The 25,886-nt window shown below is 34.0% G+C and overlaps 1 protein-coding gene across 1 annotated transcript; it reads left to right on the top strand.

The window, feature by feature from the left end:
* The first annotated feature begins 763 nt into the window (after positions 1 to 763).
* LOC148611560 (DBH-like monooxygenase protein 1 homolog) lies at positions 764 to 24,342 on the top strand. Its single transcript, XM_088592219.1, has 11 exons — positions 764 to 1,152; positions 2,402 to 2,548; positions 7,917 to 8,096; positions 8,974 to 9,057; positions 13,130 to 13,300; positions 19,454 to 19,556; positions 19,920 to 20,086; positions 20,496 to 20,684; positions 22,132 to 22,191; positions 22,446 to 22,697; positions 24,150 to 24,342. Exons 1-11 carry the CDS (start codon positions 856 to 858, stop codon positions 24,222 to 24,224), a joined length of 1,725 nt encoding a protein of 574 aa, XP_088448345.1. The 5' UTR covers positions 764 to 855; the 3' UTR covers positions 24,225 to 24,342.
* Positions 24,343 to 25,886: the final 1,544 nt, after the last annotated feature.

Here is a 25,886-nt window from a genome sequence, read left to right as displayed (position 1 = left end):
TCTCCTTAAAACTCAACTGATAGGTAGATGAGATTTTAGATGTAAATATCACATCCACACGAAATTATTATTTTGTTATTGTCTACCTATGTAACTATGTTCTCTGTTTTCTCGACAAAGTCTTTTAAAACAGTTTAAGTAGTAGCTTCATACCTTTAGGCTTCTTAAATTCAAATTCTTTTAAATTATTTGTTTTAGTTGAACTTTGTACCAACATTAAAGTTGTTTAAAGCTGTTTGGAATACTAGAAATTGATTGTGTGAAAAGCTCAATTCGATAATGTTGATCACTGTGTATTTTCTGTTATTATATTCTTGTATAATTGAGGCAAAAGGATGTATATGCATTAAGCCAAAACTATCATTCATTCATATTTTTATTTAAAAAATTAAAATCGAGACTTTCATTTTTGATGATGCTTGAGCAGAGGACGCTTACCCTACCGGTGCACGTGGTCTATGCTCCCAGTTTTTATTGGAGTCCGAGAAGTTTTTACAAAATAATTACTTGTACAAAAATATGTACAACATAAAAATGGTAAATGAGAGGATGACGACGCGTTCTTCCAATACTTTTTACAGAAATGTGATAAGGTTTAAACATACGACAACTTCACCCTTCTTTATCAAAGATAGACTTAAGTTCATTAAATAGTTTCATTAAGTTAGTTCCACATTGTAACCGACCTGTTCATAATCACGAGAATCATCGTCATTACGATAACACTAAAAGCCTGCATGACAAGTCTGGGAATAATTTTATTTTCCTGATAAAATCCCTCTTATGATTACCGTATATAAAAACCTGTAAATTGAAATGGACTGTACATTATTCTACGTTTGATCAGTAAAGATAATGCATTATAATCTTATGGTAGAGATTATTTTCTGTTTGCTATTTTGCTTAAGCATTTTGAGTGCTGCAGTTACGTCTTCAAAACCGATCCCGACGGAACCATTCGGATATGTCTGGCAGCTTGATAGTCAAGGAAACTATTGGTTATTTTGGAAATTTAATGCAACACATATCACATTTGAGACTCATGTGAACACAAAAGGATACATCGGATTCGGCCTGACAAACAATGGTAAAATGTATCCATCAGATGTCGTCGTCGGTTGGATTGACAATCAAGGATCAACACATTTTAAGGTAAATTGCACATAAAGCTTTCTTAAATGTATCAAAATGCCTGCTGCATTTTCACTGTATTTCCATCATATAAGAATCATTTCAGAATAAAAATCCCAATATGGAAAGACGTACTGGTCAACTATACTCGGCGTCACATAAATAACATACTGTTAAAATTTGAACAAAAATATTTTCTACGACTTTATTGACACCTACCATAATTTAAATTGTCTTAAATGACTTGCTCATTCGTTTAGCCAAACGGTTTCTCCCTAAACATTGAATCGTTAAATTCCGGTCAGATTTTAATTCTCGGTGCCAATATTTACATTGTAAAAAGTCGGCCATGTTTACAGTGATCGGGTTGCTAGGAGATGTTGTTTACGTTTAAATGGTTTGTCCAAAAACCGAAGAACCCTGAATGCATTTCTGCGTTATTTCGGATATCTCGAATTTATTTTACGCGAACAACGTACAATACCGAGAAGTTGATCAAGCAGACGATTGTCACCGGAGTTCGACGGGAACTTACGAACTTCGTTTGTAAACAAATCGTCCCGTAGAAACCAACATGGCGGATATTAGTATGGGATTTTCCCGTAAGGATTTGTTACGCATGATTTAAGCTGATAAGCGACTTGTTTAGGGAGAAGCCGATTGGCTAAACGAATGAGCAAGTCATTTAAGACAATTTAAACGAAGGTAGGTGTCAATAAAGTCGTAGAAAATATGTTTATTCAAATTTTAACAGTATATTATTTATGTGACGCCGAGTATAGTATAAAACAACCGCAAAAAGTTTTGATAACGCCCACAAAAATAATATACCTCGAAAATTTATTGTAATTGCAGTAAGAGTATTTTTTTTTTTATTTTCTAAAAATTCTTAGAAACATTTATGGTACAGTCGGTTCATGTTTATGTTAAATGATATATTTCTTTTTCGAATTTACTCAGCTTTTCAAAAGAAAAATCTTCAAAAATTTATGTTTAAATGAATCTTTGTTGGTATATTCTGTTGTGAAACAAATCATAGCTCAAGGAAAGAAAATAGTGTTTAAAAAATTAAAATTATAATACTCCAACTGAAAATAATTGCTGTTACTTAAGAGTAACTTTAGATATAAAAAAATAATTCAAAGGATTTCCTATACGCAGCTAACAACAAAATAGTTTTTGTGTTAGGTGTTTTTATACAAATGACATGTAACTCATTAATCAGATTTCACTGCAGAAATAAAAATACTTCACTTTTCTTTTATTGTAGGACTGTCATACGGTTGAACACATTCAGCCAATCCTAGACAAGAGTCAAGACTGGTTCTTATTGCTGGGAAAGGAAGATAATTTTGGTACAGTGCTAAAATTTACAAGAAAATTGGATACTTGTGATGGTAATGACTTCAGTATAACGGTAAGGTTTAACTTTCATTGTACTATACCGTTCTAGATATTAGAAGCAATAGAATATTGTTTCAGCGCATAGTTGAGGTATTATTTGCAAATATTTGTAACTTCGAAACTGTAACAGAAATGGTGAATACCTAATAAAATATCAGTATTAAAAGACATCGTATATTTGAATATGACGGATGCCGTTTGCGGAGCATATGATGTCGCATCCGTTTTTTGTGGGAGATCTAGTTTTTTTTAAAATTTTTTATTTTATTTTTTTTATGAGATGACTTGTTTCCCTTATCTTCAGTTTTATGTATAAGCTATTTTAATTAGCTCGCTACATTGCATGTGTAGATCGTCATTGTTACCTGTGTTCACGTTTAGGCCGTGTTTTTGATTTTGACGTATTCGAATCATCCTACTGCTGACGCTTCCGCTTTTTTGCCGATATTTAATTCATTGTGAACTAGTTTTGATCCATATCCAATGCCACATTCACGGCTACTTGCTTAGTTTTCCAATGATGTCGAGAAACAGGCGCGTAGCTGAGGCCAAATTGAAGTGTAGGCAAAATTACGGCAGGGGGTCCAGGGGGGCGAAGCCCCCCCCCCCGAAGCTCCGCGGAGATAGCGTTTTAGAGCATTATTTATGTCTCTCCTGGATGTATTTTATCTAAAAAAAAAATGGCAAAATTAAGTGCAGGCAAAAACTTTTTTGCCTAACGGCAGCTACGTGCCTGAGAAAAACATGTCGCCCAATCTATCCAATGTGAAGAATAAAAACAATGTCATGACTATGACGTCATGACTCTTTAAATATGTCGCAGTGACCCATATCTTTATTTCATTATTTGAAGAAGATATCTATAAAAGTATTGGTAGATCGTAACAGCAGGATATATCTAAGTTGTGCCTCTCAAATCTTATTCTATGCACGATTCGAATGGGTGTTGTCATTAATATAAGGCTAAATATTAGGTGACCAAACAATATACTTGGCATAATTGACGAGTAATTAATAGGAGGATTATTGTAAATTAAGTGTAGTACAATTTACGAAAACGTCTGTATTGTTAAAAAAACCACTATAACAATAAAATGCTGAAACAGATAACACTTTCCGTAAATTTGGCACTCAATGACACCTTAGCCTGTTTCAATGCGAACTTTTTTTGAAAAATGATCTCCTGAATGACTTAAAACACTAAACTGATCTCTTATTTACTTTTTAGCTCACCTGCCCAAAGGCCAAGTGAGCTTATGCCATCAGTTGGCGTCCGTTGTCGTCATCGTCGTCGTGGACAAAATTGAAAAAATCTTCTCCACTAAAACTACTGGACTGACACGTTTTAAACTTAGCATGATTGTTCCTGAGGGTGTTCTGCACAAAATGACCGTTGGGATTTTTGATCCATGAAAAAACATGCCCGCTGTTACTTAAAATATGACATAGGGGTCAGACTGCAGTTTTTTGCAAATAACTCAAAAACCGTCGTCTTTAGCAAATTTCTGGCGAGGCTAAAATTGTTCAGCATCACGAGATGGACCTATGCCAAAATTTTCAAAAAAGATTGGTCAACTGATGTAGGAGTTACGGCCCCTGAAACAGTTTTTTTGCATTTTTCGCACGTGCAACTTTGAAAATCTTCTCAAAATCCATTGCACAGAATTCAATGAAAGTTAGCATATATGTTCCTTAGGGTATCCCACACAAAATGACTGTTGTTGCCGCCATTTACTAAAAATTGAACACGGGTATCCCACACAAAATGACTGTTGGGATTGTTGATTCATGAAAAAACATTACCGTCATTACTAAAAATTGAACATAGGGGTCAGATGGCAGTTTTTTGCAAATAACTCAAAAACCGTTGCCTTTACCAAATTTCTGGCATGGGTAAAATTGTTAAGCATCATGAGAATGACCTATGCCGAAATTTTCAAAACCATTCATTGACTAATGTAGGAGTTACGACCCCTGAAACAGTTTTTTTTGTTTTTTTTTTTCACATGTACAACTTTGGAAACCTTCTTCTCAAAAACCATTTAAGATCATTGAATGAAAATAAGCACAATATTTCGTTAGTGTATTGTGCTCAAAATGACTGTTGTGATTTTTAAACCGTAAATAGATGGTTTATTCCCATTTGTCCCACATTTGAAAAAAACTATATTCCCAGTTGTCCAACATTCTTATAACAACAAATAATTAATTAGTGTTTTGACAAAGTTATAGTCTTTTTCTAGTACTCCACTATCACCATCTAGTCATATACATGTAGATACATATTTTTGATTGGAATTAAAAAAAATAATAATAAAAATAATAAGTGAAGTTAATTATTTTAACTAATTAAACCAGCAGTCATATAATAACTTTTAATAACTGACCACATTAATTGGCTAATCAATTTCTTTCTAAGTGGGCTTGCTTATGAGCAACATGCCACTTCAGCTTGTTGAAATCAATGTGAACACATCTCAAAAGAGGTATATATAGAAAGTAAAAATGTCAACTTGAATCAAAGTCAAAATGGCTAATGCACAGCTAAACATAGAATTCATAGAGAATAGTAGAGGTGGACAAAGTCTTGTTCACAACAATTACCGTTTCCAGGTAAAGAATCGTCGTGAAGAAAGGGTTTACTGGCGGTGTGCTGTCAGAACATGCCCAGCTACTATAAGAACCTTAAACAACATACCAGTAGGTTACAACATTCAACACAACCACAGAGCAGAGCCATACAAGTTAGAGGCAGCAAAGGGTTAAACACAATCAAAAAAAGATGTAGAGAAGAAGCAACAGCTGTACCAAAACTATATGATGAAGAGGTAGCAAAATTGAGAACACCTGAATGGAATGTAGAAGTACAAAATATGGTTGAAAAACTACCAACATTCCAGTCTTCTAGAAGCATACTTTATAGACAACGTTCCCGTCTACTACCAAAGTTGCCAACATCAACCAACGACATTGATTTACAAGGTCAATGGACCCAAACATCAGCTGGTGAACAGTTCCTTCTTGCAGATGACAACAATGGACAACGCATATTGGTCTTCGCAACGCAACAGAATCTTCAACTACTAGCCAATAACGACACCATCTTTGGAGATGGTACATTCTTCACCTGCCCTTCTGTATTTACTCAACTCTACACAATTCATGGCAAAGTAAATGGTTAGATGTATCCTCTTGTTTATGGTCTATTCCCTGGCAAGAGTGAAGACGTTTACAGAAGGTTTTTTAGTATTGTACATACCAACTGCACAAACCAGCAACTTCAACTTCAGCCTTCAACTTTTGTTCTGGACTTCGAGACTGCGACAATCAATGCAGCAAAGACTGTCTTTCCTAACACTGCAATTCGAGGGTGTTTTTTCATTTCACGCAGTGTATTTGGAGGAAGACACAGCAATCAGGACTACAAACACAGTACAAAGAAAATGAAGTCATCAAGACACTGGTACGCAGAGCAGCAGTGCTACCCTTAGTTCCTCTGCAGAGTGTAGAAGATGTGTGGTTTAATGCTTTGACTGACTTGGAAAATGCCGATATTAACATCAACACAATACCATTTACAGACTATGTAACAACGCAGTGGGTAGAGTCTGATCAGCAAATCTGGAACCACTTTGACCATGATGAATCCAGAACAACCAACCACTTAGAGGGATGGCATTCCAAGATTAAGGAACAAATACAGCAGGCACATCCGAACATCTACACATTCATTACTCATCTCAAGCAGGTCCAGTCAGCCAATGAAGTAAATATCATCCAAATTAGAGCAGGGGGACTACCAACGAGAAAGCGCCGCAAATACAGAAATATTGACAACAGACTGCAACTACTCAAACAAAGACTACGCAACGGCGAAATCACAGTTATCAATTATGCAGATGCAGCATCTCAGCTTATTCACATTGGGTAGAAGTGTATGAACATTTTACTGTTTGTTTTATACTGTAATAGTGCATTATTATCATTCTCTGTTAATTTTTGTGAATCTTGTTATTTTCATAAATATTGAAATATATCATAAAGCAATTAATAAATATTAGAAAAAAATATTGTTGTTTCAATTATCACCCAAGGAGAAAAATATTAATATGGAAAAAGCATCATCAAAAAGCACAGTTCAAAATGCATTCAAACTATCCACATGGAATATCTCCCTCTGTTACCAGGCATCAGTACAAAGGATTGGAAAAGATCTATTTTATTTTATAATAAGTTACATATTTTATAGCAATAAATATACTTCAGGAACAATTTATCTATAGATACTACATAATACAATTAGATAATATTCAGAAAAATACTATACATAATTACCTATTGTAATAAGGGTGTGAAACAACTAATTAACATGTACACAATTCCCACTTGTCCCACACATTTTTACCAGTAATTATAAAATGTGGGACAACTGGGATGACACCAAATAGATACGGCTGCCTATACTAAAAATGGAACTTAGGGATGATAAGACAGGTTTTTGAAAAAAATTAAAAAATTGTTGCCTTTAGCAAAATTCTGGTTCAGATCGTGAAAATCCTATGAAAAGCATTTCCTGCATTTGACAATTTAGTTGATTTTAACTTAGCCTGTCTCATTCCTCAAGTTTTTCAAATAAGCAAATGGTTAGCCAGGTGAGCGATTCAGGCTCTCTTGAGCCTCTACTTTTTTATTTACTTTTTAACTGAAACTGATATATTTACGCAGTTCGTACGGTTCGTACAAAAGCGTTACTACTCGATCTGACGAACCTGTCCATGTCCATGAGGCATTTCTGAATACAACCCATTATCATTTTATATGCAGTTGGTATTACATAGGACCATACAAAGCGGACATAAACTTCCTTTCTGATTTTCCATTTGCATTTCAATAGCTTAGTCAACATTGTTCTAACATAAATCATGCCTTTGCTTTTGTAAGCAAGACCTTTTTATCGTACCAATGGCAAAATTATAAAAATTAAATGAAATGTCTGTACCCCCGCGATACCCTTTCTCAATGTCTAAAGGTAGAGCTGTTAACACTGAGCAGGATATGCAGTTGAAAAGTATAAAAGTGGGTCATAAGCTGGTCGGTGAAATTATGATGTATCCATAAATTAAAAAAAACCCGCAAAAGTACGCAACTAATTAATGCTCAACAAAATGTTTCAACATACAGTCGACAACAGCAAAATGTCGGTTTGCCATGTATATGTATAGGGCTTTGAGTAAAATTAATTACAACACTAATGGTTGGTCCTTATATATGATAAATTAAAAGGAACATTATGTTGCCAAATTTTATATACAGGTGAGAAGAAAACAGCATGACATTATCTTTAATGACAAGGATAAATACAAATCATGATTTTGTTACAGGATAATACGATTAAAGTTATTTATTCCTACCACCCAAATGACCCTTCATCGTTCTCTTCCCTACCATACCATGGTTCAGAAAGAAGAGGGGCTAAGAGTCTGATGCTGTTGTCATCAGCAAAGGCCAACGAATATGTACCTCCACCAAATGCCAAGACTATCAATCTTCTACAGGACAATGTAAGTACTATTGGTAACTATTGTAATCGGGAAAAACTTAGATGTTACACCCATCCATTTGCGCCATGAAAACTGATTTATTCAACGGGTCTTAGTTTTCCTTTCCTCTTCCGCCTACCCCGGACTTTATTTTTTATGAGCAACACGGCAGGTATTTTTAGAAAAGCAGAGGACACTTTACCCTACCTGCACCTGGTGCACCTGGTCAATGCTCCCAGTTTTTAGTGGAGTCCGAGTTGCTCATTTGCTTTTTTCACTTTGTCTGTATGATTTTAGTTACTTCATGTTCTTTGTGTGGTATGTCTGTTTTCCATGTCTGGTCTTTGTCCCAGAATTACATTCTTTTGATTACCGCTATAACTTTGGTTCCCTTGATTATTCTTTCTCCATATCTTGAAAAGGAAAACAAATAAAATTTATTCTACCACGATTCCAAATTTTGTTTGATTCTGCGTTTCCTAATTTTATGTTTTTTTTGTTAGATGTAGTTTTCATTGCAAAATGACTATTCCATTTTTTTTTCATCTCGATGATATATTTACTTCAGAAGGTAGACTTAGGGTAAGGGACAAACTCTTAAAAATCACTGGAACGTTTGTATTCAGCATTTTACATCAATTTCCAGTAAACAGCTAAGTAACTTAGGAAAATTTATTCTGCTTAAGATGAAAGCTTTTGAGGCTTTGATGAAATTAAATATAATACAAGCATATCACTGATTTCATGAGTTATGTCCTTTACCCTAGGTCTACCTCCTTAAGCTATTTTCTTATGCTATGATTTTGTTTCTGTACTATTCCTTTCGATTCCTTTTTTACTGTAAGGAAAGGTTGTAGAAATAGATATACGCAAGTATTTACCATTATTTTCATTTTAGCTACATGTTCCTGCTGTAGACACTCACTATGAATGCAAAGTTTTTAAGATTCCTGAAAGGAAAGAGAAACATCACATGATTCGAGTAAGTGTCACATGATTCAAATAGTTATCAAGGTAAAATGGATATTTGTCGGCACTAAGTACTCTTACAAATAAAAAAAATATATATAAATTAGTTGTAAAGCATTCACCTGTATCTACGATAACTGTTTTTATTAGCATTGTACAGAGTAGGTAGTGCCAAAAGAAGCAAGTACCGTGAATATCACCATTCTTGAAATTCATTTTGTCCTCACGTATAACTCCAGCAATATTCTTTTTATAGTTTCATAATTTGTCCATTTCTGGAACAATATTAGTTCTCCATGGAATTCATGAATATTTTATATTAATTAACCTATGACGTAAACAAATGCACATAAAAGATTTTGACGCAACTGAACGTCTAATCAAAGAAGATAATGGATACCTTTCCCATCTTAGAAAAACTATGCTTTGATATGAATAAAACGATCAAAGCTATATTTTCTTCTGAAGCTGTTCTAGAACAGGCAGCGGAGAAAGATGCGTAGTAATTTCCCGAACTTTGTAATGCATATTCATTTCTATAGATAAGACCTCAAGACTATCAGAAAAGATGTGATCTTTATTAATTTGGCTAAAGAGTAATCAAGAGAACCAAAGTTGTAGCGGTCAAAGTTCAATTTTCTCCGTTAACACAGTTACTTCATGTTACTTCCGGGACATTATATTTTCGTTGGTATATTGGGGAACATTAAGGGAAATTAAGATACATGTGATAACCTAAGAGCCCATAAACAGGATCATATCTTTTTGCTATACAAACGATAGTAAGGTAGTACAATACAGTTAGGTAATTTCTGAAAATTTGGTCTCATTTTGTTAAAATAAAGCTGTTTTGAGGCAGTCCACACAGAAATTTCTAGTGTTTTGTGATAAAAACCTGTATATTTTTGAAATCATTGGTGTGTGGAGGTTCAAATCATTTATAAGTAATTTAGTTATTATTGTTAGAAAATCCAGTAGCCATGGTAACATACTGAAAAAAAATATTACTGAGTTTTAGTACAAATCAGGGGTGCCTATCCAAAACTAACAGCAAAATACTATATTTAATAAAATATCAGACACTTAGACACTGCAACAGGGTGAAAGCAAAAGGGTAAAAACAATAAGACCCTTTTCGATTCATTCTCTCAAAATTTTAGTTCCAAAGTTCGTGCGAAATAAGGTATTTTGAAAATCAGCTATCTGATGCTGAGGAGAGAACCTAAAACGACAGGGGACTGAAACGTTCCGAATACCATTCTTCATTTAAATTTCACGTGTTTGCCATTACATATATTACATCCTACTATGTATAAATGCTTAACTACATTTAAACAATATATCCACCAAATTTCAACTTTTAATTTTAAGTTTTACAAAATTTGACGATGGTAACTTGGTGCGCCTTAATGTAACTGTATAGTGCATCCTAAAGCAGATTAGCCTTTGATACAGGTTACCAGCAAGCCATTATCGGCTTTTACCGAATGTTAACACATATGTGAACTTCAAGCGAGCGCAAAGTGAGCTCAACAGCAACGTGTGTGTATGTGTTTGACACTGTACATGAAGTAACGGTGGAGCAGAAACGGCAGTAGCTCTTTAAAATGGAGGTCATTAGTACTTGACTTGTTACAAAATTATCAGACAGCAAGTTTCCTTTTGGTATTATGAACTAGTACAATCAAGTAGAATATTATTGTTTGTATATTATAAAAGTATTATTTCAAATAGTTGATATATTTCTTGAGATGGTCACCAGTGATAGCTATCTGGCTAACCGGAATCAATCGGAACTACTCGGCAATTTCGGTTACACTAAGAAATAACCTCGGATGTAGAAAGGAAAATTTCTTCTTGAAAAATTTGCCGGTATTGTAGTCATACGCGAATCAAAGTAGTTCTATCTACCCGGTGGCGGTAAAAATTTTAGTTGGAAATCACTCGAAATAAAGAACAACATCTCGTCCAAGAATTTTGGCGCGAAGGGAGGAGCTAAGAAAAAAGTAATGGTAAAAAATTCAACCAGTTAAACTATAATTTTAGAATCCGATCGGTCAAATTTCGGACAGATCCATCCGCCCATACTCGACGTCACATACAGACCATTTTCGAATTGAAGCTCTACTATTTAAACTGTCGGGACTTGCCGCAAGAGTTGTCTCTCTTTTATTTAATCTGAAGATAGTTCTTCTATATGCATGACCTGTTAGTACCAATGAGTCGCTTATTGGCTAAAATCGTGTGTAACAAATCCTTACGGGAAAATCCCATACTAATATCCGCCATGTTGGTTTCTACGGGACGATTTGTTTACAAACGAAGTTCAGTTCGTAACTTCCCTCTAAGTCCGGTGACAATCGTCAACTTCTCGATATTGTACGTTGTTCGCGTTGAATAAATCCGAGATATTCGAACTAACGCCGAAATGCATTCAGGGTTCTTCGGTTTTGGGACAAACCATTTAAACGTAAACAACATCTACCAACCCGATCACTGTAAACATGGCCGACTTTTGACAATGTAAATACTGGGACCGAGAATTAAAATCTCACCGGAATTTAACGATTCAATGTTTAGGGAGAAGCCGTTTGGCTAAACGAATGAGCAAGTCATTTAAGACAATTTAAACGACGGTAGGTGTCAATAAAATCGTAAAAAATATTTTTATTCAAATTTTAACAGTATTTTATATTTTATATTTTATATTTATGTAACGCCGAGTATAAACGAAGGAATAAGTCATTCAAGACAATTTAAACGACGGTAGGTATCAATAAATTCGTGGAAAATATTTTTATTCAAATTTTACCAGTATCCTATTTATGTGACGCCGAGTATAGTGCCTCCGAGGTTTTTCTTTTGTGTAACTAGACAGGCTTAGGTGTTCCGATGGAACCGAATACGTTCGTTAGTCGGCAGAAAACAGCCATAAAATAAAAGATAATCAGAAGTTTACACTCATCTGGATCAATAAACAAAACAAAAAAGAAAAGACTTATTTTTATCATTGAAAATTTACAGTCGTTTTCAATGCATTCCTTTGTTTTTTCTGCTTCATGAAATATTCATGGAAAAATTCGGGAACGGTTGCCTGCACTGACAAGTGTACTTACGCGTCTCTCTTCGCTATTCAACTTGTTGTTCAAACACCAAACCCGCCTTGGAAAATATAGTATAGATAAGGAAGGGAATCAAATTTGGAATTTCTGTGCCAGCACTCCACAGTTTAGTTTAGTTTTGCACGAAAGGCTAGGGATGACAAATGATATTAATGGAAACCGGTGGTTGCTATAGTGATTAAAAGTGAAGAATCTATTGTTGATAAAACATTTTCTGAAAAAGGGGACTTTTCAAAGTATTTTGCAATGTTTTATATATTTTCAATGTTGAAGGGGCTTTTTTCAATGATAATTTGACTTCATTGTGAAAGTGAAAGTAAGTCAATTTTTTACCATGCTAAATTTAATAAGTGGATTACAAAGTGAAATAGCTCAAAATCTAACAGGCGATGCCCATATGAGGATGGGGTTTTCGAAGGAAATAGTTTGGACAATTTCAGGGGACGAGATAAAAATTTAAGATATTTTGCGGGAAATTTGACATTTTTAAACCTGCTTTTATGAACTTTTTTGCAAATTTTCGCATATTTTTGCATGGTTTCTATGGTAATCTTATTTGCTGTGGGTAATTTTTTTCCAGAAAGCTTTTGCTGCATCCTGAAGGCCTTGGCTGGAGCTATTTCTAGATATATAGATTTACAGATGCTTGACAATTTTTTAAAGTGATAAATATTATAAAGCATCAGACCAAAATTAGGCAGTTATACAATACTGTGGAGTGCTGGCTGTAAAGCTGTCAGTTGCGTTTACGTCACAGGTTATGTGTAAAATATTCTCATCATCCGTGAAGAACTGTTGTCATTCCGGACTTCACACATATTCAGAATTGGACCCGCTCAATCTTAAAATTATATAACCGGAGCTGCTCGTAAAGTTAAATGTGAGGGTTAAAAAATGTTGAATCTCTTGGTCTCGCTTCTATAGGCAATGTATTTTCCTATACCATATTAATTTTGTTCTTAGTATGAGCCAGTAATAACCCCAGGAAATGAAGGATACGTTCACCATATAGTAGTATACAGCTGTCCACAAGCGACGGATGACGACATTGGGAAATCATACGCATGCTACAAGACCAGACCACAACATCTACAGTGTGTAGATATAGTAATAGCTTGGGCTGTAGGTGGCGTGGTAAGTATTTGTAAATCAAATTATATAAATAACGTTTGGAATGATAGTTAAAACGCGAAAAACAATACTTCGTATGTTAGTGTTATAAGGCTAAAAACCACTAATTCCACTTCCCATAGGCTTCTATGCTAATTTCACAATATTTAATGGCTTCTCTGGACTTTACCTGAACTTTAACCTGCAGAGGACTATATATCAGCATGATTCTACATATGTCAGCTCACAATCCTCAGAATGGCATGTGGGGTTAGCAGACTTGCAGTGCAGTACTGGTTACCGGAAGTGAAGTGTCTATAAATAGCATGGGAAATCCCAGTGTTTTCACAAGATAGGGGTACATTTAGAAATCATTATGGAGATTAGGTTTCACATTACAAGAAGCAAAATGCACCTATAAAATGTACAGAAATGTTTTTCCTTTCAGAAACTGTTTAAATTTTTTAAATGAGATGAGAAATTTTTTCACAGCACTATGAGGAACAGGGGTAATTTCTGCGTATGACTATTTTTGCGTACGTTCCAAATGCTCATTGGTTGAATTGGTGGTCTGTAACCTATAATACGGTAAAACCTATTTAAGCCGAATCTTGAATGAACTGGAAACCTTATTCAAACCATGTTTCTCCTGAAGTCCCTTCATATCAATTTCAATATATTTTGAAAATGTATAAACTGAAAGTCCCAAGTCTCTAAGGGGTTAGATTTAGACAGGTTTCATGCCCGTAGCCAGAAATGTTCAAGGGGGGGGGGTTACATTGACTCGGGGCACGACCTTCATGGCCGGGGGTCTGGGGTATTTGGTGCAATGTCCTGCAATCTAGCCATTTCCTGGCACTGTTTTTGTATTTGAGAAAGTCCTGTTTTTTAACCATTTTTTTTTAAAGACGGACATAATTTTTCATTTCCTTTACATCTGTATATTTTTAATTCAAAGTTTTAAGTAAATCAACATAGCAAAAAGAGTCAAAATTTTCAAATATGTAAGGCATTAATGATATACCATCAAACATGGATTAAAAACACCAATAATACAACAATATAAATTTTTGTAACATTATTTATTATTCAAAATGTAATGCAGATGGATAAGTACAGTATATTTGATTCCAACACCATCTTCTAAGCTTATGAATTAGGGATTACTTGAGATTTCCTTTAATGTGTATAAAATGTGTTAGAATTAGAGAATTTTCTGTTCACCATAAACTAATATGATTTTAAAATCTGGTGAGGGGAGTTTAAATAATTTTACTTCAATATTTTAAGGCGTGAGGGGGTTAAAACGCCATACACTTGCTTTTTTACAAGCTTAAAAGTGAACCTCAACTATAACAATCCATAATCATGTTAAACTAAAATTTTACATTTAAAAATATAAGCAATCTATACAAGAAAAAGGGTTTGGGAACATTGAGATACAAAAAGAGTTCTCCATTATCATTGAAAATGGTCAATTCTCATTTTAAAGTTTAAACAGTATTCTATAATGACCCCTAATATAGTTCTTTAATGCAAAAGTTACATAATTACCCGTTTTTAACATATACAGACAAATGAGAGTAATACTAATGAAAGCTATGAAAAAATAAAACTAATCACTGAAATATGTACTTTTATACTGCTTTGTTGGGTAGATAGCAGTAGGGGATGCTCGGTAGAGTCTTTCTATGAATTAGACCACACAACAGAAATGACTCTAACGTCTTTGGTTGTGGGCTGAAATATATTAATATTAAAACTAAAATAAGGTTTTAATAATTTAATTTGTTCCTCGATGCACACATACAGATGATGTGGCATCGAGCGAACATCGTTATTTATACAGGATTAGCAATTAAAATTTATTAACCAATAAAATCAAATTTTTTTACAAATTTTGGAAAATGGTCAGTTGTCAAACAAAAATCTTGACCAATAATACAAGACGTTTCATACATGTTTTGTTTGTTTGTTTGTTTGTTTGTTTTTTTGGCTTTTCAGGATTAAAATGTCAAACATAAGCGATCAGCTATTTACTCTGAGGTGTATGAAACAATCAACTTAATTACATCATATATCCTGACTTAGATATAACTGCCAATATTTCAAAGATTTCAGACAAAAGAGTTGATAGGAAAGCTTTTTAAAAATTAATCCTTATTACAAAATTTGCCCAACATATAGTAAAAGTTTCAATGTAAAGTGCCAAACGAAAGAATAGATAATTTATTATGTAAACGGACAAATAAAGAAATGTTTCTAAATTATTTGTAGAATTTTATTAATAAAGCTAAATAACGAAATTCAAATTAAATGAAATTTGCGCATTTTATCTATTTTTGTTGAAAAGTATTATTTACAAAAATATACAAAAATCACTCTATGATAAATCTTCCCTACACCGAGGCTTTGGACCTCAAAGTTAAATTATGAAATCATAATATAATTAAGCTAAATTACGAAATTCAAATTAAATGAAATTTGCGCATTTTATCTATTTCTGTTGAAAAGTATTATTTACAAAAATATACAAAAATCACTCTATGATAGTACCTTCAAATGTATCATGTAATGCTTGTGTGTTTCAGTATGTTATGTACTTCATAGCTTACATATTTAACTTTATTTTTGATTAAAAGCTTTAAAGAACCTTTAAAATATATATTATAATAATTCTTCACTGGACTTAGCATTGTTTACCTTAAATTACTGCCGAATAAAGCTTTTTCCCCTGGAGGTAGTTCCCAATTTGAAATCAAAGTACTCATGTACTGAATAAATTTATATCATTCTTTTGAATTTTTACGCCGCAAATAACAGTCAAATTGCAAAAAATGGGTGTGATGAAATGAAATACGGACCGAATTCAAATGTATCTAAACATTAGCTTATTGTTGTAAATGGTTAATATAAAACTCTTTGATTAATTCTTAAATTCGCCATTCAGATTACGAAGGTCATTACCAGAAACACACACCAAATCTATGATGCATCGTAGCAGTGCGCCAGTTTGTAAAATATTCAGGTTTGATGTTGGTTTACATGGAACACTTAAATGAATGAACATAACAGTCTCCGACATACTGGGTAATTGAACAACAAACTACTGTTTTGGCTTTTCCCAGTTTCTATATTTTCAAAACAAAATTCAATTATTATAAAAATACAAGATACAGTGAGTGATACGTCCGCATGGTTCCGGAGAATTTATGCTACCCTTTTGTATAACACTTTGCCCAAAAATGAGTGGCAAATGATAGCATGGAACCCCTTTCTCTATTTTCCCCCTTTTCGTAAATATTTGGATCCACTAGGACCTGCATGAAATATCTGGTGACAACTTCGGCATTCCTCTTTTTATTTCATTTCTACGATCAATGAGTATTTATAGCCTCACAGGGTTTTCATTTCCAGATAAACATTAAAGTTTATTATGCGTCTAAATAAATAGACACCTTGAATATATTAACAGTGAAAAGACTGGTTGCTTAGAAATAAACAGGTACCGATAAGATGTTAGAGGTCAACTATTTTTCATTGGATCGTTCAACAGCATATTAATTTCACAGTAAAAATTATTTATTTGGTTTGTTTATTGGCGTAGAATTGAATTTGATATATTGAAATATCTGTAAAATGGATCTAACTATCTGCATTGAACCTGAATGGGGTTTGCCAATGGGACTATTTAACTGCGGTAGTATATTGCAGATGCTATCAGGCTTTATAAATATAAAGGCTCTGGCGACTACTATATCAATTCTGATCTTCGATCTAAATTGATAAAAAAAATATGGCTTAATTTTTCCCAATGAGACAATTTATCCCCAAACAATGATGGTTTGTGATAAACATGGACCGATGCTAGTAATATGTTGCTTATGAAGAATGAGTAGACTAGCAGCTGCTTATTACAGCATATCTTAAGTAATGGTAGAATAAGGGTCTTGGTATGTTTAACAATGTGTATTAATTTAGGATGTCTAATCTTGTTGAACGTCTTATATTTTTTTGCAATTGTAATTAAAACTCCTCCGCTAAACTTGGAACAGAGGTGATAGGAATTTAGGTATGACAGTATTCCCTTCACATCTTTATGATTTAATGTAAGCAAGAATTTCAAAATACGTTCTTACAATTGGTGAATGAAATGTTTTCCCAAAATAAGGTTTTGCGCTTCGGGTACGAGATCACAATTAATTCCCCTTGACGGATATAGCTCCTTTTTTTAGTGTGTTTCTTCCTGATTTTTTTCTTTGCTGACATAAACTTTATTGCTTAGTATTAACTGCAGAAACGTGGGGCAAGGATCAACTTTACAAGGTTTTTTTTTCATTCTGTAATTTTATGTGGAAGTTGTGATTTGATCCTATGAAAGAAGGTCAAAATTTAGGACATTTGGCAGTGGTCACTTTTCTTGTCTACAGGGTCTCCGAAGCAAAGTTGCTAAAAATAAAATATGATGGTGAATTTTTCTGGCACTCTTATAGAAATCTGCTTTTATACATGTTTCCATATTGGTGAAGTTTGAATGAGTTTGAAGCGGTGGAATTTTTTTATATATCAAGATGGGTCTGTTGATATGCACTACGAAATTAATTGTTTCCTCGTACCTTCGGCAATCTACCGGAAATCGTAATGTGATGTACAAAAGAAAATCAATGCCGGACGAAATCCGCACCGGGAATAATCGGTGTTTGTTTGTTTGTTTGTTTGTTTGTTGGGGTTTAACGTCCGAGCTGCAATATTTCAGCTATATTCAGACGATGAACATGAAATTGATGATAAAATGAACATGAAATGATGATGAAATGAAAAAGGGATGGGACACAAGGACAATGGGATCGACAAATTTTGATTGCCACTGGAAATAGGGAGAGGTGGGTAGGGTTGGGCAATTTAGCCTCCTGTGGCGGAGCCCTATGGTTCCTACTCCGGGAGAATATCACAGTAGGGTTCTTTAACGTGCGAGGAACGTGGCATCTTTCCCAACACGATGCACCACTATGGTTTGCGGTCAGGTTTTCCGTATTATAGCCTGACATCCCCAGCATGTTACACACCAGGGGTACCCCATTCCACCACCTGGGACACACAACCCAGTTGCTCTGTGGGCAGAGCGCCCTAGCCCCCGGCTAGGGTTCTGAGCACTATTTACTCGCCTTTTACGACAAGCTTAGCGCTGCTGCAGGCCTATTCTTTTGACACCCGGACCTGCACGGGTCAATAATCGGTGTTACTAAATCATTTTACCGATATGACCGAGCTTGGTTAACACATCATTTGACATGAACTCCAATAAAAACGTGGGCAGTGAGTAACAGTTCCAGCACTTATGGATCAACACAATTAAAATCTTGACTTTAATAGTCAGACTTCAATCTGAATTGCGAGATTAATAGTGCTTATTAGTTTTCAAGGGGGGGGGTTTCGTTCGAACCCCCCCCAATGTCTACGGGTATGCCGTTTTACTGTAGTTATAAAAAGAATATTCGGTCACTTACACTATCAAAAGTTTAGAATGTTAAAATAAGAAGACTCAAAAGTGTCAGGGATTTGCGGCATGTATAATTGCGAGTTTGACCTCTTAAAGATAACGCAAATATAGCTGCCTATATAAACGTAAAAATGACATAACAACACCCCCAGAAAAAAAAAGAAAAAAACCCGAACAAACAAACAAACAAACACAAAATGATGATAATCTTTCGGAAATACGTAATAACCTCCGTATCGTCAACGCCTCATTCATCTGTGGTAACTTCCAATCCGCCTCTTGCATTTGAAGTTCACATCTCTACTGAAAACATGTTTTTTCTTTTGTTTGTTTTTGTTTTTTGTGTTTCGTTATGTCAGTTTTGTAGAACTTAAGGTAACATTTTGTACCCGAGTAAGCATCTTCACATATTTCCTTCTAGAGACGACTTTTGTTACTAAGAAAGTCAAAATTTAAGTAATCATTTCAAAAGTTCTGTGAAAGTTTCATTAAATTCCCTTCAGTGATACAAGGGGATACAAGAGATGGGCGCCCCTTGTGTAACGGAAGGAACGACACCAACATCACTATATACACCTCAACCTATTGATTTACATTTCACTTTTCATCCACCCCCCCCCCAAAAAAAAGAAAAAAATAATAATACAAATACACTCTAAACATATTTGATATTGTAGGCATTTGATTTTCCTTCTAACGCTGGGTTCTCATTCAATACACCAGGTGATCCGGAATATTTGTCAATGGAAATCCACTATAATAACCCAACTATAAAATCAGGTAAACTTGTCAATAATATTCATTTTAAGTAAGAGTTTTACAATGTACATGAGGTAACGGTGGAGCAAAAGCGACAGGAGCTCATTAGAATGGAGGTCAATCCCATATACCTTCTTCAATACTCACAAAAAATCAACGGACTGGAAAAAAATCGAACTTGATTTGTAACTTGTCATGATTAAGCATTGCACTAAATATCGAATGTAAATCTGCAAGTGTGACCAAAAAAAAAAGTTAAATGCAAAAAATGAATTTTTGCAAAAAGTCCAAGGGCCATAACTCGGCACAAAATAAACGGACCAGGATGAAATTCGATTTAGGCATATAGAAGCTCAAAATAGTAATTTCTGTAATAAATTTCAGGAATAATAGACAGTTCTGGGATACAAATCATCGCGACTACCCATATTCGTCAGTTTGATGCGGGATTAGTGATGGCAGGGGCAATTGTCAGCGATAATCAATTTATTCCACCATTTGAACCAAATTTTCTGTCAAGGCATTATTGTGACGACGATTGTTTAAAATTGGTAAGCATGGTAAAGATATAATAAAAGAAATACTAAGAGGAATAGCAACACAAGAAAGATCTTTGATTAAATACATAATACACGACAGCTCCGTGTTTCGTTCGCTACACATTTGCATATATTGTGTTTCTGTTTCATCTTATCTGTTCATTATTTTTTATGAGACACTCTAAAATTGCTGCATTGTCTTATAAGTGAAATTGTGCCACTTAAATCAAAAGGTCTGCTGGTTTCTTCATGGCTAATTCCTTAATGTAAAATATGCAACTTTTATCATTTACACAAAAAACCTGATCCAATATTAGAAGTAACGATGACGATTTACACAGATATTATGCATCACGTTTAGGTATGATCGAACTTTTACTTGACTTATTCAGGTATAAAAGAACAATTTCCTTATTTTAAGGGTTTGCAAACCACGGACAATACCATGAAGGTATTCGCTGTCCTCTTACACTCTCACTTGATAGGGAAGAAAATGTCTGCCAGACATATCAGAGGTGATACAGAAATGGAACCATTAGCTGAAGACCTTAATTTTGATTTTGACTATCAGGATTTAAGAACCCTTTCCGAAGAAAGGGAAATCAGATATGTAAGTACCACAATGGCGAGGGTACAACGTAATGATGTCTTTTTTCCGGATCAGCACTTAACCGGTAACTCGAAAAATTCCCCCAAAATGTTTAACAAGATGCATTGAATCAACTTGTGTTAATAATAGAATGCTAAATAGCCAATTTGTTTGATTACACATTGATACGTAGCAAATACAGCTAATAAAACTGAAAAGTTTGATTGGAATTAAGCATTGTGACATCACAACTTTTTATCACATCCCTGTGTCACTTAGCCAACCTTCGTCACTCATCTTTACCACCTGGCTGAACCTTCATGGCATCCTTACTCAGAATTCTCTATCATTTATCTGACAGTATTATCATATAAATGTTTACTTGCATTAAATCTGGTGTTTGCTTTTCAAATAAATAAAAAAAAAAACAAACAAATCCGAGCAGTGGATGAATTTTAATTTAACTATAGAAGTATAATCACTGTGCTTAAACAGTACCCACAGCCCAATGTGCAGGACGCGAAATCGTTTGATAAACAATTGATGAAAAATTTACATTTCTCGGTATTTTTCATGCATTGTTTGAATTTTTATAGCAGCCTTAAATAACAAAGTCACTTACCAATACCATTTATTAATGAATATTGATTTCGTTTAAGCGCAAGTCCAACTAAAAAAATGAACAAGATGTCCGTAACTTCTTATTCTAAATTTATAAGGCTGTCGTTAACTTAATTTTTGATGTGGGTAACGATGGTTATCAAAATTTCAAGATTGATGATTTAAAAGTTAAATTTGTAATCCCGATAAATATAATATATCTAGTCCAGATATGATACTTCCACGATTTAACTAAGACAGCAACACTTTCTTAACCTAACATTGTAGAAGGAAAAAAACACATAATTAAGTAAAAGCCATACGATACTCGTCTATTTTAATGTATATCTCATGGCAAAATCTATTCACACATCACCCTCGATGATTATCTGCCCTCGTGTGGATAATATATATCTGGGATGATACATGTGGTACAGTTTTGCTATGCATTATTCTCTTAACATTGCTTTCTAAGTGCTTTTCAAGGTTCAAACCTAAAGAATTATTACATTTGAAAAAATCTATTTCATTAGGAGAGGCCTGGGCCGCCAGTCCTATATGGATATGATTCTCTTGTTTCGTTAATATTGCAAGTACTTTTTGACGTGAATTGTTATAAAGTAAAAAGTACTAATAACAAAACGTTCGTTAATCTAAGAACAAATCAAAACTAAGAACAGACTAATACTACGTACCCACAAACGATATGCACCAACTGTAAAAGTAACAGATAAAAAAGAAACAAAATATAAAGTTCAATTACAATTACAGCTGGTCTCATGTTTCTTTGGGAGCCTGTTCTGTCCTCGAAAATGTATAGCATTAATGATTGAGCACTGGTTTGAACTGAACTACTCTTTATCTACAGGGTGACAGTATAACAGTCGATTGTTACTATGATTCTACCGAAAGGAGAACCCCAACAACGGTAAGTTGATGTTTTTTTGTTAAAAACCATAAAATAACCCACACGGAGAGTAATTTGCATAATGGTTACAGATTTATTTTTTCTAGTATTTAGTAATTTGCTTAATATTTCAGTAATATAATCAATGTTCAAATACAAACAAAGAAGTCGCAAAGGAGACTTCTTCTTGAGAAGAAATCATTCCCTATAGTTTGCTATGTAGGTTATGATTTACATGTACACTGTAATTATGAATTCCTATGTTGTTTATATAGGGAGGGTTATCTACATCGGAGGAGATGTGTCTAGCGTTCTTGTATTACTATCCGCGACACAACATTTCCAAATGCATAAGTCAACCAATGTATTCTGAAATGGGACCATCTCCAAATAAAAATGTACAAAACCTTCAAAGACGGGACTGGAATATTAAAAGCGTACGAGAAAACTTTAGAGAACAGCTTAGTAATACAACATATTTCCACTTTTGTGGGGGCAGCACTTTGGATATTGATTACAGAACATATGTAAGTTTTTACATAATGTCCTTTATAATAACGGAAGCAATGGAAATCAAACAGAAACATTTTTATCAACCAAAAAATAAGGACAAGTTTCGGAAGTTATACCAAGAAAAGAAAAAAAAAATAGACAGCTACTAAAAGAAATCACATCGATAACTAAACTCAAATGAAAATTTGAGTTTCCAAATTAATCTATGAGCATGAAAAAAAAGCGCATGATCAGATTAATTGTAGTTTCTTTTGTGAAAACAAAGTTTGCTTATTCCGAAAATACTGCTACTGGTCCTTTAAGTTTATATTCAAATTATCATAGTATAAATTTGTAAAACACCACGTATAAATACGCACGTCAATTGTAGGCTAGTATCCCCTACTTAACGGTATAACCATTCAAATAACTTTTTTTTCATAATTTCAACAATATTTAGTCTCAATGTATAAATATTAAAAACAATAATGACTAATTTCAAGTAGTGGTAGACACAAAGTCCTGCATCATAAACAATTTGATTTGATAAAAATGCATGTTCCTAATGATACCGTATGTTAAACATGAAATACAAAAATTCTAGCAGCGATGACGAAAGATATGAAATTTAATGCTCTTGTACTTGATGATATTCTCGAGTACTCGGATAAAACTTCATCATTCGATGGAAAAAAATCGATTACTTTTAAAATACCAATCATAATATTGCACATTTCGATATGATGTACACGTGTTTTAAGGAGTAACCTTTCATCAGCAGCATCAGAATCAAATACATAAGAAAGTCTATAAATCCAAAAGTAATTGCATACAAGAAGTTTGCAAAACAAAAACTATGGAAAGAGGAAGCCAAATCCATCAACAAGAGGTTTTACCATCTGCTTTACAAGGAAAGAGTAATGAAGGGAACCAAGCTTATAGCGGTAATCAAAAGAATGTAATCCAGGGACAAAGACTAGACATGGAAAATAGACATACACAACAAAGAACATAAAGTAACTAAAATCATACAAAGTTACAAAAGCAAATGAGCAACTCGGACTCCACTAAAAACTGGGAGCATGGACCAGGTGCACCAGTAGGGTAAGCGTCCTCTGCTTTTCTAGAAACACCCGCCGAGTTGCTCATAAAAAGTCAAGTCCGGGGTAAAAAAACGAGGAAAGGAAAACTACGATCCGTTGAATAAATCAGTTTCCATGGTGCAGATGGAATGAAGTCTACATGTTTTAGGTATTTTGAAATTTATTATTATGTAAATTTTGATAAATGTAATATGATATAATTCGGGGTAGGACAAATGAAACTTTTGGGTTGGTGAATACCATCTAAGATAACCAATGGTAACCATGTTAAATAACATTTGATTAATTTAAATTACGGTTTTGTTTTCAAAGTATAGTGTATAACAGAAAACGAAGACAATACTTCATTCATAATTATGAATTATACATTTGTTATACTTTCAGTGGCGAAAGTACGTTTTCCCGGAGAGAGAACCATCAAGATTGTATAAACCACAACGACAATGCCCTTCTCGGTGATTAACAGTTACTCACTCAGTCCGCAGATCATCGCGGACGTTGTATGGTTTATATTGATAAAGATCATTGTATTGCAAAAAAATCTTTCAATAAAAACCATTTATAGATCTACCCAAAACATTTTGTTTAAATATACAACAGGTATAGTCCGTTAGAGAGTTATAAAAATATTGAAAAGATGTTTATTTTAAAAAAATCAGAAGGCAGTTGCTTTCAGTGCATACTAATTCTGATTTCGCTCCAGAATTTGATTTAACAGACATGTAAAAAAACAATTACGCTTTATAATGTTTTGATTTTATGTCTTTCTTTTGTAATATGTTTGATTTGGTGACATATCTAAACCAAGCGACTTCAAGACGTGTATAGCCATAAATGTCAAAGAGTAATCAAGGGAACCAAGGTTATAGCGGTAACCAAAATAATGTAATCCAGGGACAAAGACTAGACATGGAAAACAGACTTGCACAACAAAGAACATAAAGTAACTAAAATCATACATACAAAATAACAAAATCAAAATGAGCAACTCGGACTCCACTAAAAACTGGGAGCATGGACCAGGTGCACCGGTAGGGTAAGCGTCTTCTGCTTTTCTAGAAACACTCGCCGAATTGCCCATAAAAAGTCAAGTCCAGGGTAGATGATTGGTATTGATGACGCACTGCTTTGTTATTTTTGTTAATTCATTTTTAAAAAAAGAAACCAAACATTAAAAAAAATAATGATCATTAAACAAATTAAAGCCTTATATGATTTATTTTAATGACGTATTGTCTTTAAGCTATTCTAATTTCGGGAATTTGATACATCACCTCTACCCCAAAGAATTTCAGATAAAATACACAACAGACACTAATAAGTCAGCCTCATATCTTGACTTTTACTTAGAGATCGACAGAAAAGGAATACTCATGACAAAAATTTACGACAAATGCGATGACTTTTCATTCCTTACTGTCAACTCTCCTTCCATCTGTGGCAACATATCAACAGCACCTTCAGCAACATTTGTATGGAGTTTTCTTGTCACAACTCATACGTTACACCAGAGCTTGTCGAAACTACACGGACTTTTTGTATCGTGCAAGACCTCTTACAATATAGCTTCTGGAATAGAGTTATGTTGCTACACGATTGAAGTCATCACTGCAAAAGTTTTATGGTGGTCATCATGAACTCTTGGATAGTTATAGTGTATCTATCTGCACCATGAAAACTAATAAAACGAGAACAAGAAGACATTGATTCTCTGTCAGATTGGTTTAAGGCTGTTAGGTCTTCAATTTTAAAACGAATGAAAGTAGGTCAATGAGTGCCAATGCTACATCAGTTATCAAAGACCCCGATGTAGCAAAAACATTGTCTACTATACATGACAAATATGTTGTCGTAACAGCAGACAAAGCCTAAAACAACATTGTTTTGTCTGCAAAACGTTTTACATTCATTGTTTATTATCAGAGGTAGACGTAGAAAATAATAATAAAAAAATAATAGCAGTAATAAGACCTATACTGCTAACACAATCTCTAAAGAAGAGATTGTGAAACACCATAAATCTGTTCTATCCTCTTTCGGTCTCTCTACTAAGGACGATGATTGTGATTTACTGTCTATATACTGGATCAATAAACTCCTCAAGAATCTGTACGAACAACG

Source organism: Perna viridis, chromosome 7 (genome assembly GCF_037379345.1).
Source record: "Perna viridis isolate PV_CMFRI_1.1 ecotype Kerala chromosome 7, ASM3737934v1, whole genome shotgun sequence".
Lineage (NCBI taxonomy): Eukaryota > Metazoa > Mollusca > Bivalvia > Mytilida > Mytilidae > Perna > Perna viridis.
Note: the sequence above shows the minus strand (reverse complement) of the source record. Positions and strands in the feature narration are given on the sequence as shown.